Source organism: Paroedura picta, chromosome 8 (genome assembly GCF_049243985.1).
Source record: "Paroedura picta isolate Pp20150507F chromosome 8, Ppicta_v3.0, whole genome shotgun sequence".
Lineage (NCBI taxonomy): Eukaryota > Metazoa > Chordata > Lepidosauria > Squamata > Gekkonidae > Paroedura > Paroedura picta.
The window spans coordinates 64,560,001-64,575,000 of NC_135376.1; the positions used below are offsets into that span (position 1 = coordinate 64,560,001).

The 15,000-nt window shown below is 40.4% G+C and overlaps 1 protein-coding gene across 8 annotated transcripts in view; it reads right to left on the minus strand.

Annotated features, from left to right (window-relative positions):
* Positions 1 to 15,000, minus strand: part of EBF3 (EBF transcription factor 3) — a 202,091-nt gene that overhangs the window by 64,096 nt on the left and 122,995 nt on the right. For 6 of the 8 annotated variants that reach the window (XM_077350124.1, XM_077350131.1, XM_077350129.1 and 3 more), the window contains 2 exons: positions 4,892 to 4,973; positions 1,269 to 1,413 (listed from right to left, as the gene is read on the minus strand). In XM_077350124.1, the coding sequence (XP_077206239.1) occupies positions 1,269 to 1,413; positions 4,892 to 4,973 (227 nt within the window). The remainder of the gene's footprint in view (positions 1 to 1,268; positions 1,414 to 4,891; positions 4,974 to 15,000) is intronic. The other 2 variants (XM_077350130.1, XM_077350127.1) reach the window with 1 other exon arrangement.

Below are 15,000 nucleotides of genomic sequence, written 5' to 3' on the forward strand. Positions count from 1 at the left end.
TAGATTATATAAGTGTTAAGGTAATACAGTTTTTGTAAGTCATAGCAGTAATATATGAAAAAGCAAATTATGTAAATCGGTCATATCATGTGACCAAGCCAACAGTTCCAGGTGATATATAGCACTGAGGGGAAAATAGCCATATAATTTAAGTCACTATCCAATGGGTTATTGTGTTTGTTATTGCTGCAAGCATTTCTTCCACCAGTACCATATTACATAGGTAATCATACTAGACAATAGGTTCCATCCTTTCTACAATTATATGCATGTAAATCCTACAGGTTTAAGGCTGTAAAGTACATATTGCTATGACTTTATCCGAACACTACATCTAGAGTGAAATTAATTTAGTCTGGGATCCAAAGCTCTTCATCCACTTGACATAGCTATTGCTTGAAGAAAGTCCACATTCCTTAAATGAGCAGCATTCTGCTCCCTGAATCATGATGTTATGTTAGTACTTGTGAGTAGTTCCCACATCAAAGTTTTCTTTTAATAGGTACTCTTCATTTATATTTCAGCATACAGAAAATACATTTTCAAACAGGGCTGAATTGAGAAGGATGTGCCGATTAATAAATACGCTCACAGAACTGTAGAATTTCTGTGGTCCTTTTTCTTATGAAGCTCTTGGGGATTCCGGCCTTAGGTATGTATGCTAAGGATGAGAGTGTCTTTATCTGTTCACAGATGCAATGATGCAGAGTCTGGTAATCTCTGATATATCTGATATTTCTGAATTTGGAAAAGTTTAACTATATTCCCCTTTGTACACTACCTTCTCATGTTCGTGTTTTTCCTCTTTCAAGACTTTTGTAACATCTTAATCTGTCACGGTAGGGCCCAGAACTAGGAAGTAGATTTCAGCAAGGACTTTACAGGTTTGGTTATATTGCTTAGCATCCACTTAAACTTACATACATAATCTGAGAATGTATTTCTGGACTGAGGATTGTGACAAGCCAAAATAAAATAAAACTGAAACAGCAAGGAAAAGCTGTAAGCAAACAATCAGGAAAGAATGAGACAGTGGGTTGTACATTGCAAAATGTTAAACACTTAAGAAAGGAAATTTAAGTCAGAAGTAAATGTAGGATGGAGGGCCTCCTCTTTGATGTGCAGTCAGATGGGTAATGTACTGTATTTTAATGGGATGAAAAAAGGGAGAAGGAAAGATGTAAAAAATAAATGTAGTAGTGTACTAACATAAAATATGGTGCAAAAAAGCATTGCAAATAAAAAAAGACATGTAAATGTGTGCCTACCATTTTCCAGATAAGAAGGGGCCGTACCTTCTGAGGGGTCAAGGCGGCGAGCCCGCCTTCCGTGTTTGGAGTTATTGTGTACAAACATGTTGTCTGAGACAGCCAAAACGTGGCCATCCACATTGACCGTTGTTGATACAACAACCTGGAAAAGTAGAAAAAAGAAAATAAACATTTCTTTTTGGAAGCGTGTAGAATCAAATAGTATAAAGGGTAAGCTGATGTTGCCAAAAGAAACCCCCCTTCTTTTAAAATACAAACTAACACCTTACAGTTTGTTTATTTGCCATGTAGATACATTTATTCATAGATGTCATTCATTTCTTTTTTGGCTACCAGAGATTTTTCAGTTCCCAATTTTTTTCTCCCTCCCTACCCACTTCACTAATTAGAGTTTAATCTCCTATTATGCTAACAAATGAATTCAATTCAGAGAAAATATTCTTCTAGCCATTAGTTTCAGAAACACCCCTCTAGCCACTCATTTTAAAAGCTACTGTTTTGATTGATCTGTTGATATATTGATTAGATAGTTTATCCAATTAACATTTGTACACTTGAGACTGTCTTCAAATGAAGGATTGTGAGAACTTCAAGTTAGAGGAGGGGAAATACCTTACTTAATAAATAAGAAAACTACATGTAACACTCTCCTTTCAGAAATGATGCCTTGGCCACTTTCAGAACTACATGTAACATCTAATAATGAACTTTTTTACATCTGAAAAGAGCAATAAACCATAACAGTTTTTTCAATTCATGAAAAGTATATGTTCTCAAGTTCATTTGGATTCTGAATGACTCTGGTATGTCACTGGAACTCCCTTCTTTATTTTTGAGTGAAAGCCAGACTGTTTTATTGATGCTGAGAGCCACAACAAGCCCTGTAACCCACGGGAGAGGTGTAATGTAAGTCTAAATTTTTTTTTAATGAATCTTGTAGTCTGGCCATAGAAGAGATAATGAATATGGCCTATTTGGCTTTCTTCTTCTTTGCAGTGTAAACAACAAAATTAATGTATACAAGAATGTATATTGTTACTGTTAACATCTACTCTCAAAGAACAACAGAACCCATCCTGGGGAATGCCAGTACAACAAAATCAACAAATACAAAAGAAAAAGACTTTACCCATTTCATCTGCAGCTAAGGTACTTTCATAGACTATATTTATTTTTATAAGAACACACATACATACATATGGCAAGAGTCAGCAGCCACATTTATAAAATTATTTGTAATGGCTCAGACAGAAGTTCCAACTTTATTTTAACTCTTCTTGTACTAGAGGGTTCTAATTTTTTCCCCTTCTCCCGAATGAAACAATTGCTCTAACATTTTATTCTTAGCTTAAAAGTAGATAAGAATAGCGCCTCAGCATATTAATAAAATTGTGATACTTTTAATATCTGAGACAAATGAAAAAGCATCTTCTTATACAATACATAAAACTGCAAGATCCTTTCCTCCTTTTGAGAACAGGAAGTCCAAGGCATCAGATGTAAATTCTTTTCTATTTTCTATGTTTTATATCACCTTTGATCCTGTTTTTTTCCACATGCTGTAATTAGCAATCAGCTATTACAGCACCTTCTCCTGTATATTCAGCCTCCTCTGAGGCAGCCATCTGTGTCCCCCTTGAGAAAAGCCTGAGGGTGTTTCTCTAGAAGTCTGTGATTTTGCAGCCTACACTGTTTTCTCTGAACAGTCAGACTGTATTTTTTTTCTCCAGGATATCCATTATGGGAAATTTGTAAAGTTGGACTTTACCTCCTTTATTCCTTTCTCCATAGCCACATTATCAGGTTACCTGATTTTCACCTGAATCAGCTGCCTGAGACCTCAATTTTTAAATATATACAATATATTTAGGTGCGGGTTATCAGAAAAAGTACCCATGCCCTTTTCAGATGTTAAAAGCAGGCACAGGGTGGATGTTATGCACCATATGCCATATCCTACTTATTTGAATTCACTGGAATGTGTATGTGTCTTTCCATACAACTGAATATCCTTGAAAACGCAGTTCCCAGTCCTGGAAGAGAGCTGAACCCGCAGACTGCAGGCACTATTTTCCCCAATAAATGTGTGTTTGTTGGAGGCAGACCTTGTTGCTGTAATCATACCCTACCCAAACTCTGCACATTCTACCCCCTTGGATCCTCTGAAAAGTAATTATGTAAAGCATGTGAAGTGTGATTCAAAGTCATTTTTAAAGGGACAGGTAAAATTGTATTTAAAATTTACAACACTATTTTCTGTTCATCGTTTATATATAGGTCAGTAGTCACAAAGAAAAAAATACTGTAGTTCAGCAAAAGTACATATGCTCTCTCCTTTATTTTATTGGCTCATTCCTGCAATGCACCTAAGGAAAAGTGCTGAGAGAGTAAAACAAGTTTAACATAATGTTCAAGGCCTGACATACAGTTAAATCCACTTAAACCTTCTGAGAAGGAGGCAGATTAGCTAAGCAAACCCAGGGAAGTCTTCCTAGTGACTCCTGGCTCCATTGCCGACCACAAGATCACTCATGACTGATGCTTCATTTAGTCGCTGGTGAGACAAGGGGGACATTTCCACTCATTCCAGGTTTGACCTTATGCTCTGTTCAGATGGATCAATATTATCAATGCCACATGAAACTGAGATGCATGAAAAATGGACACTTGGTGGAATTGTTCTGAAGGGAATTTTTTCTTTAGATAAATAAGTATTTACTTTAGGTTGACTGTCTTGTCCGGATTGTGATAGTTATGTAGACAGGTCTATATTACATGCTCTGATGAAACATTTAAACATTTTTTTTAAAAAATAGGACCAATTCATTACCTAATTGCTAATCTAAAATTATAAATTTTTCTGTAATAATTCTCAATCAGTTGAAGTTATGATTAACCACAAAGATAGAAAATGCTCATGTTCTAAGTCACTACATTGAATCTTGAAAACTATAACTTGAAGCTTAACAAATAACTGATTTTAAAAATGGAATTTAAATAATGTTGTATCTTTTACATTAAGAAAGCCATAAAGAATATTCTAAAATTCAAGAAAGTCTATATTTTTCCTGCCACTAAGTTTCTGTGAAGCATAACTTCTTATTGACACAAGAACAGTATTGAAGAAAACAAACATTATCAGTAGGAGTTTTCAAGTTCTCATGTGGTCTTCTGTGCAGTTACACATATGGAAATTACATCTGTGCAGGCCAGAGTTTAACCTTTCAGATTTCTCAGTAGGGAAGCAGGTGCTACTCTTTCCTTTGGATACAAAAAGTGGAATCTATGTACGTGTTCAGGGGAGGCATTCCATCTGGGGCATTCCTATACAGACTTATTCTTCTCACAAGAGGAGCAGCTATATAGTCACAGATTTTACAGCCTTCCTTAGAAAAAGAACTGAAATAAATGAGTGGGGAGGAAAGGTACAGGAGCACCTACTTTCTCACTGAAAGTTTTGGAAGGTTTGGAGCTCTGAACTCTGTAATCTGTGAATAACTGGTAATATAACTAAATTTGGAAAGAAACTAAATCCTGCTTTCAACTAAGTGCATAAATGTTTTTTCTGCAATCCTTACAAGTCTTGCAAATGTAGTCTTAACACTTTTTGAGATCTGTACCTGGAATCTTCGCATATCTCGTGGGTTGCCTGCATTCTTCAAACAGTTTTGATTGCACTTGAGGAAAAACTTTAGAAAAAATCTATGAAAATACAAAATTAAGATTTGTTAGGGAAGTAAAAATACAGAATGGATTCAAGTATTTAACATGTTCTGTATGAACAATTATACATCACGGGTTTCTAAGAACAAACTATTTTCTTACTGTAAAAAAGTTCACTTATGTAGATTGAAGACAGTACCCATAGCAACTTTTTTCTTCTACTAATCTTGATGGATAGTTTGTAACATATATTCCTGTGGAGCAATGCAGTTCAAAGAAATATTACCCACTACAAAGAGTTGATAATACCTTCAAATGAAAAACCTACATATTTTTAAAAATATGTTCTGGGCTTGAGAGCTAATAATCATTACAATGTACCTTCACATTATAATTTCCTACCTATTATACGGTTGCCAGCTCCAGGTTGGGAAATACATGGAGAATGAAGGTGGTGCTCGAAGTGGGCAGGATTTGGGGTGGGGAAAGACCTCAGTGGATTATAATGTTATGGAGTCCATCCTCCAATGCACCATTTCATCCAGGGGAACTGCTTCGTCACCTGGAGATGAGCTGTAATTACAGGGGATCCCCAGGTCCCACATGGAGCCTGGCATCCCTAGCCTATTTTGATTAAATACTCCCACCCAGCTATTTCTACAGTTGCTCCGAAAGACCTATTATGTACAGGCCAGAATGCCCGCACTGGCAGCGGCAGGGCATCGGGGAAATTCCCCAATTATGCAAGCTCCCACCGCCAGTGCGGGCATGGCCCAGCCCAGGGCCAGGGAAGGCCCGCATTATGGAAACGCAGACACTTCCACAGCTTCCTGGATACTGCGGGTGCCTGCAGGGGCTGGGGCGGGCCGGCGCTGTGTATAATTGCCAGCGCCGGGCCTTTCGGCCTGCCCGGCCCCAACCTATGGTGTCCTTATAGGGACACTGCACACTCCTGAGGGCTCCGCGTAGCCATGGAGCCAGCAGGGGCATTCCCCTGCCCCTGCCATAGCATATGGAGGGGGCCCAGCCCCCCCACACTCTCCCTGGCCGCTGCCACTTACCCTGCCCGGCAGCATCCCGGGCGTCCTGGACCTGGTGCAAAGCACAAGTGCATGTGCTACACTGGGGAAGCCCTGCACGGCCTGCCCCCATGCATTCATGGGGAACGGTGGGGCATCCTGCCCCGCCACAATGGCAAAGTGGCCGCCTGATGTAGCGGCCGCCGTTCATAAATGGTCAAAGGTATGCAAACTTCACATATGAAAAGGGTGGGTTTCATCAGTGGACTGGGCCTATTTATATGGAGAGGCATTCATACTTACTAGTAATTTAAAGTATAAAGCAAGAGAAACATCCACGCAGTCATTAAAATGGCTAAACTCTAAGAAGGCAGTCAACATAGCTGGTCCACCTTCTTCATTTGTTCCAGTCTGTCTCAATGAATAGTGTTTGTACAGCAAAAGGTGAACAGTACCTCTTTGAAAACCAATATATGTTTCAGCTTCTCAATATTTAGAGCCTCATAAGATCACAATTTAAGTCACAAACTGGCAATTAATTAATTAATACTCTTAATTTACATACTTTATTGTAAACCCTACTTGGTTAGCTACCCTGGGATTGTGATGGGTGGGATACAAATTTAAAAATAAGTAAGTAGGTAAAAAAGTAAGTAAATCAGCAAATAAATAAGTAAATCTGTCAGTAAATAAAATAATAAATATAAATAAATAAATTTAAGCATAACAGCATAGGATTATAAACACACCTGAGCCCTCAGTGAGGGGCCTTTTGCTGCAGCTTGGGGGGAAGTGCCGTGGAGCAGTGGTCCCCAACCTTTTTATCACCGGGGACCATTCAACTCCGGGGAGCACTCACCGGGGACCACTCAACGCCTTTTACTGAGGCCTGGTGAGGGGGGTAGTTTACTCCTCTACTCTCAACCACTGCTCTAGTGCTCTCTGATCGCTATGGTAATGTTTAAACATCCCTTCAAAATAAGATACAGACACACCACAACAATGAAGTGTGTTGTAAAGGGCTGGGGGGGATGAAGTGTGTTGTAAAGGGGGGGAGAAGGCATCCTTCGGGGCCCACCTCCAATTAGTTGAAGGACCACATGTGGTCTGCGGCCCACAGGTTGGGGATCGCTACCGTGGAGGACATGGGAACCACCATGTGACACCTGGTCCCAGCGGATAGTGGGGCATTGCGTGCGGTGACATGGTGGTGCTGGGAATGCCACAGAGCAAAGCACCACAAGGCATTCAATGTCGTAGCGAGGCAGGCATCTTATATGGGTCTGCGTTCACTCACCCTCCTTTCCCCGCTTGGCACTCAAAGCAGCAAACACCCACCCACCCTCCCACAAATTGAATTGTTAATTGTTGTATGGGTTTTGAATGTTTTGAGGCTTGGGAGTTCAGTTGTTATGTCATGGCCTCCAGTGGTTGAAATGGGGAAAGGCTAAGCTTGCACGCTGGCCTACCCAGGTCAAGGGGCTCTCATAATGGGCTGTGTGGATTCTGAGATTGGGGAAGCTCTTATTTCCAAGTGGAGGATGGAGAATGACAGACGCAGATGCCCGGAGGGCTCACATTCAGTATCCACCTCCTGTGGGTCACCAGGCCATGGAGTCATGGGCATTCTGGCTGGCTAGCCAGAAAACCCAGTGTGAAAGAGCCTGCTGACAGGGGCTGTCTTGTGCCTGACCACATGAATGTGGAAGTTCTCTTTAGCTAACATGCTTAGTATCCACTGATACTTCAATGAATCCATCCAACCCCCTTCTAAAACTACACCTATTTTCATCATCCATTACTTGGTTTGGAGACCAAGTTGTATGATGAAAGGTTGAGGAAGCTTAGTCTGTTTAGCTTGGAGAGAAGACGACTAAGAGATGATATAATAACTATCTTCAAATACTTAAAGGGCTCTCATTTAAAAGATGGAGCAGAGTTGTTTTTTGTTGCCCCAGAGGATTGGACCAGAATCAATGGGTTTAAATTAATTCAAAAGAATTTTTGACTAAACATCCAGAAGAAGATCCTGACAGTTAGAGTGGCTCCTCAGTGGAACAGGGTTCCTCAGGATGTGGTGTGTTCTCCTTCTTTGGAAGCTTTTAAAAAGAGGCTAGATAGTCATCTGACAGAAATGCTGATTTTATGAACTTAGGAAGATTATGGGTGGGTGGGCAGGAAGAGATGTGCTAGCGTTTGTCTCTTCTGGTCCTTCCTCATTTACCCAGGGAATTGCTAATTGCTGCTGTGGGATGGTAGGTGAATTTTCTCCAGGCCAGACTAGATTCTGAAGATTTTTGGTGGGGGAGGGATCATTTCAGCATGAAATTGGGTCACTGGGGGTAGGCAGGTAGTTGTGAGTTTCTGCATTGTGCAGGGGGTTGGACTAGATAACCTTGGAGGTCCCTTCCAACTCTATGATTCTATCCTCTGGCAGCAAATTCTACATTTTAATCACTCATCATGCTAAAAAAAATTTCCTTTTATTCATTTTGAATCTACTGGCCATCAACTTTATTGGATGCCGTTGAGTTATAGTATTTGGGGAGAAAATGTTTTCTCTGTCCACTTTCCCTGCTTTTGTGAACAGAAAAAAAATTATGCTGAGTTCTTTAAAAGAATCAGGCATGTTTTAAAACTCATTATGTATCCAATTACTATGTTTATTTTGAGGTCAGGTAGGATTCTAAATATATTTAAATAATACATCTTCAGCTCAACCAGGATAAGCTTGAATACAAAACAGAACTTTGCTACATGGAAAATGTGTGTCTCTTCTCCTGGTCTCTGGCAAAGGGAACTTCCTGTATCTGATGAAGAAAGCTTTGACTCTTGAAATCTTATATCTCCAAAATTTTGTTGGTCTCTAGGGTGCTACTGAACTAGAAACTAGCTCTTCCACTTTATGGTATAATTCTATGACATGACATTTTATTTGTAATCTGAAAAAACCCTAAGGTGATTTTAATGTTTTTCCAAGCAGCTGCAATGCAAACTAAGGTCCATAGACTTGCAAAGAATTTCAATGTTACCATGGGCAGCCAGAAGCCTAAAGCATGAATTCTACCCAACGCTTTGTGAAAAAGCTGCTATATACCATTTCCACTGAATATAGAAATAGTAGTACAATTCTTTGCATCATCTCACTATTGGTATAACATGTGTTTAAATACTTTCCATGATGGTCATTTCACACACACGGTGTCCAGTAATTTTAAGCCTTAAGTACCTAAACACTGAGAATCCTAGCTTGTAGGATCCCAGAGTAAGCTATAGCCAGTGTGCACATGCCACTGTGTAAGACCCCATTTCAAAGCTCCAACAAGGATCGGGCACTATTGACTCCTTTGTTGTTTGGAAGTCAAAAGTGTATGGCTGCTATAATGGAGGAAACAATATCAGCAGCTTCAGGTCATTATTGCAGATAAAAGAGGAGTATAAATAAATATATAAGCTTCTTGTGGCGCAGAGTGGTAAGGCAGCAGACATGCAGTCTGAAAGCTCTGCCCATGAGGCTGGGAGTTCAATCCCAGCTGCCGGCTCAAGGTTGACTCAGCCTTCCATCCTTCTGAGGTTGGTAAAATGAGTACCCAGCTTGCTGGGGGGTAAACGGTAATGACTGGAGAAGGCACTGGCAAACCACCCCGTATTGAGTCTGCCATGAAAATGCTAGAGGGCGTCATGACCCTTTACCTTTAAATAAATATATATAAATAAAGTCCAGTGATCTGAAAAACTATGATCTGATTTTAGATTTTAAATATATAAAATTAATAATTTCTAACATTTTTGTATCTATCGTCTACTGATGTGTGGTAAATATTTATCAGGAAGTTTTTCTGCCACATATTCTTTTTCATTGTCACTGTGCAAGTAATATGCACTAGTGAAAATGTCCAAAGGTTCTAGAACTACTTTTCTCTGCATTCTGCTATTTCTGTAAAATACGACAGAGGTAGATAATTCACCCTAAGTGTAGTTTGGTTACCAGAAGAACTAATAGGTAGGTAAATATAATTTTATTGCATGAAGCCAAAGGTTACCCTTTTCCTCCTTCCTTCTCTTCTTGGGCAGTCCACCTCCAGGTAGGACCAGTACATTTCCTAGAATCACAGCAGATCTCCCAGTTACAAAGATCAGCCCCCCCCCCCCCTAGGCTTACCAGTTCCAGGTTGGGAGATTCCTAGAGATTTGGAGGTCTCTGTCCTCCTCAAACCAGACTCTTCCCAGTCTCCAAATCTCCCCAAAATCTCTAGGCATTCTCCAAGCTGGAATTGGCAACCTCATATCCTTCCACCTAACAGTCAACCTGCCTTTATATATAAAGTATCCCTCTGTCTTAAGCTTTCCTCTGCCTAGAAAAACTATGGCCCAGTTGTGTGGTGCCAGTTACTAGGCCACATGTACTTGCATGGCAGTTCAAGGACTTATAAAGTGGCATCTCACTTTTTCCTCTGACCCCGCTCCCCATACAATTTCCTCTTTCCTTCCCCATGGTAACTACCCTATACTCTCCTCTTTCCCTGCCTCACTCTTTCCTTCTCAGACATTTACCAATTTTCCTTTTATCTGCCTCCCATCTCCAGCTGTAATATTTAGTTACTTAATTCATACCCCACCTTTCTCCACCCCACCAAAGCAGCTTCCATTAATCTTCTCTCATCCTTTTTATCCAAACAACAACCCTGTGAGGTAAATTGGGCTGCAAGTATGTGACTGGCTCAAAAACTGGCTCACATACTGGCTCAAAAAAGCTTCCACAGCAAGTGTGAGATTCAACCCCTACTCTGAAGCTCTAGCCACTATAGCACACTGGCTTCCATAGGTGGCTGCCAGTCCTAACTGAGTCATGCAAGTGGGGTGGTTCAGAAGTTACTTTCAGGCCTAGGGTTACTAGCCTCTAGGCAGGAGCTGGAGATATCTCATATTGATTTTTGGGAGGCGATATCACACTTTTCTACCTGGGGCCCTTTTCAGGTTTGTAGAAATACCCGTCTTGTGCATTCACAGCCCCAGTCACCAGATTTAAGTATCCTAAAATCTGACCAACTTCACTGTTAGAATGTAAGATTCTCTCCAGCCCCAAATCCTTAGAAGCTTGCTGATCATCATATTCAGTCCTCTGCCTCCATATAACTTTCTTTGTAAGGCTAAAAGAAGACAACTCTGACAAATCACTATTGAGCTTCTGGAGTTTGCCTCCCAATGGATTATATTTCAAAGAGCAATAAGGCAGATGTAGTCTTGTAAGAGGCAGCTGTTCATAGAATCATAGAATAATAGAGTTGGAAGGGATCGCATGGGTCATCTAGTTCAACCCTCTGCACTATATAGGACACTCACAACCCGATCACTCATCCATGCTAACCTGCCACCCCCTTAAGCCTTCACAGAATCAGCCTCTCTGTCAGATGCCATTCATGTAGGTAGGTGGAATTGCCGAAGACCACTTCTACTGACTGGCTCTCAGAGCCTTCCCCCTTTTCTAGTGGTTGTTTCTTGTTGCTTCCCTCTGGAGTCTTCTCCCCTTTTCTTGGACTTCTGCATGTTTTTGTCCACATTCTGTTCTGAACAGAAGGGAGCCTGCCTGTACTAGGATTGGCAATCAAGCCTGACTGTCTGTTTTGTAAGTAACTTGTTATTTAAGAGGTAATTGTATGGTTTGCATTTTAACATGGGACTTGAAAATAGATACTACATCTGCAATTGTTGCAGGAGGAAGATGGTTTCTTTCTCTGAATTACCTCCCTACCTGTTCAGTCTGGTTCCCCCCCCCCAACTATTCTCCCTTATCCCAACATCTGGAGGCTGGTGGTAAAGAAGCAATATCATATTTCTATAATTGAAATTCAAACAGGATATGAGCCTCTTGTGGCGCAGAGTGGTAAGCGGCAGAAATGCTGTCTGAAGCTATCTATCCATGAGGTTGGGAGTTCGATCCCAGCAGCCGGCTCAAAGTTGACTCAGCCTTCCATCCTCTTGAGGTCAGTAAAATGAGTGCCCAGCTTGCTGGGGGGGGGGGTAAAATGGTAATGACTGGGAAAGGCACTGGCAAGGCTACCCTGTATTGAGTCTGCCATGAAACGCTAGAGAGCATCACTCCAAGGGTCAGACATGACTCGGTGCTTGCACAGGGGATACCTTTACCTTTTATTCAAACATGTGCTAAATTCTGGCTCCATCTGACCGTTTTCTTTGGTTAGCAAAAAAAAAAAAGATTATTCAGGGAATTCCTGCAAGGATATTCTCTTGTTTTATGGACTGATTTCTACAAATATGGCTATATGTTGTCATTCTCAGTTTGTGGGTTGAGACTTAATTTGAAAAACGTGGACATTTCTGTTCAGTGATATAGTTCTTTATATGCTCAAAGTACTTCAGGTGCATTATCTCAGGCCATGCAGCAACCCTGTAAAGTAGACCAGTAAGTTATTCCTGCATGGTGGATGGGGCTTAAGGTGGAGGGACAGTAGACTAGCTAAAATCACCCATTAATCTCATGAATAAGAAAGATTTGAACTCCAGATGTCCTAGTGCACAATTTAAACTTTAATATAAAGGAAAATCTCTTGTTAACCTTTTAATTATTCCTGCCATGGGGCAGGGAGATCAGCCATGGTCCAAAACATAGGATTTTATGGTGAGGTTTTCTTTCAACTTCATGCCATATGCCAAATATTCTGACTCACAATGTCAAAATACAAATGTTTAGATTGATCAGCAGAGAAAAGATACTTTATGCAACTCTGGTGCTCTACTAATTCCAAAAATCATGACCGATCACTGCTCAGTCTGCTGTGTAAGATGAAGCTGTATTATTATCCTAACATGGAACTGCCACTGAGGTCACTGACAGAGTGGCAAATGAGGTGGGAGCTGGCAGCTTCTTGGCACAGAGATCACATTCTTAGATTGTATATTACACCAGTTCTAAGCAATAGTAAATGCTCTCTCCCCAACCCTCTGCCCTAACTTAAGGCATTTAAGGTTTTTGCATATAGGAATCACTAACACCTTATGGGTAAACTTGGATTTGGAGCAGAGGTGATCTTTTGGAAGTATTTTAAGCCTGTGTACATTAGGGCCAATGATGTGTGCTGGGGACAGAATAGTGAAGTCTGGTTATATGTCCACAGAAACAAAGATATGGAGAAGGGAGTACTACACAACAGAAGCTCACAGCCTTGGAAATAAAGATGGAGGAAGTGAGTGCTTATTCATTCTGCTACTTTTCAGCCCTACTATCTCTCCCTACTAGTACCACTATAACAATAAAGGAGGATTTCCCCGTATTGACCAGTAATATGCCAAGTACATGTGTACATGTGTGACTCTGCTTCTCAGTGACCTCAAGTTACTACTAGCCATTGGCAAGAGAATGGATGCATGATACATAGAAGATGTACATTGGCAAACTGCCCCTTAATACTTTGCTACTTGCCCTATGACAGATTGCATGACTGGGTTCAAGGATATGTAAAAACGAAAGGGAGTGCTGGCCATGGGAAGTGCACAGACAGACACTGTGCATGAGGTCCTGGGGTAGAATTACCATGAGGCTACCACTAATGGCAGAAATCACAGGAAAAGAGAGCGATTGTGATGAGGCATGGCTGTTAAGGCTTTGACAAAATGTAGTATCAGTGTTGTTCTCTGTTTCTTGAACAGGTGGTGCATGCCATCACAATCACTTGTGCAAAAAATGTTATAGAGTTCCACACATCCGCATTATAACCTTTAGAATTTTTGAAACTAAAACCACATGCAATGGTTACAGTTCCAATTGTATGATACCAAGTCTGCTCCAGATACATAAGTTAGAAAACAGAGAGTTTGTCGGCAGGCAGGTGGGGTATTTTTTAACAGAAAAGAAGGCACAGAAGTGGTGGATAACCCTGAATTACGTATCAGAGTTTCCCTGGATATGAAATCAAAGGTGATTTTGTCATAAACGTCCTGTGTGATGCTAAAAGGAAATAAGTGGCCAAGAAAGTAAGAGTTTATCCTATACATCTATTTTGCTCTAAAAATGATCCCAGGCTTTAGATGGAGGGTGGATCCAGATTTAAGGAAACAGACTATCATGTGCTTTGTAAGAGCAGAAAGTAGGATACAAATATTGTGAACAACTGAAGAACTAAAAAATTAGCCTGTAAAGTAAGGAAATACTGCATATATCTTGATTCCCTCTACAAAGCTGTATATTTGTTTTGTTTAACTTGGGATATTTGCATGGTGTCAAGAACTTTTTTTGTGTGTGGGTGGGGGAAGGATTTTACATCTCTAGTCATGGCTGAAGCTATGATGTGTGAAGTGGCCTAAGAGTGGTCTAGATATGGGACAGTATAAAAGACTGAACGCTGGTCTGGCTTCCCAGATATTAGCTGAGCTGCCGTAACCCCACAGAATGTTCAAAAATATAAATATCACATTGGTCCAGGGAACAAAAAGGGATATGTGCTGTTGTCTGAATGGGGTATTCAGAACTAAGGAAGACTCAGCTTCAGGGGCATTTACATCCCTTGTTGTAGGTTGACAGATGTTGAGGGAAGAAACTGGACAAAAATGGAGAGAGTTCCATGGGTATGATTTTGATAAGAACTAGTGCACATAGGTAAGGACAGGACGTATCATGAACCAATTAGGGAAAAAAAAAGCCTTTCTGCTAATCTTACATTGACATTTATTTTATAAAAATTGCTTTCATTTTGGAAAGTGTGCATTCCTTACTTTCCCTTTGAACTTACTTTTTACTGCTAAAGTAATGGCAGGTATCTTCTTAATTAAACTGTATTATCTACAACAAGTATTCATTATTTTGAAATCAAAATTACATATTTTATTAACTCAGCTCACCTATACATTTTGCTCACAATACCTCTTAATGCCCATCTGCCATCAGTGTATACTGAGTCACTTGATATTCCACCCACCAATTTTTCCTAACAACCACTGCGCAATTAAATTCAACACGTTCTGTTGCGAGGTAAATTAGGCACACCTGCGGCCAGACTTCATTTGAACTGCATCAGAAAAGGACCTAACAA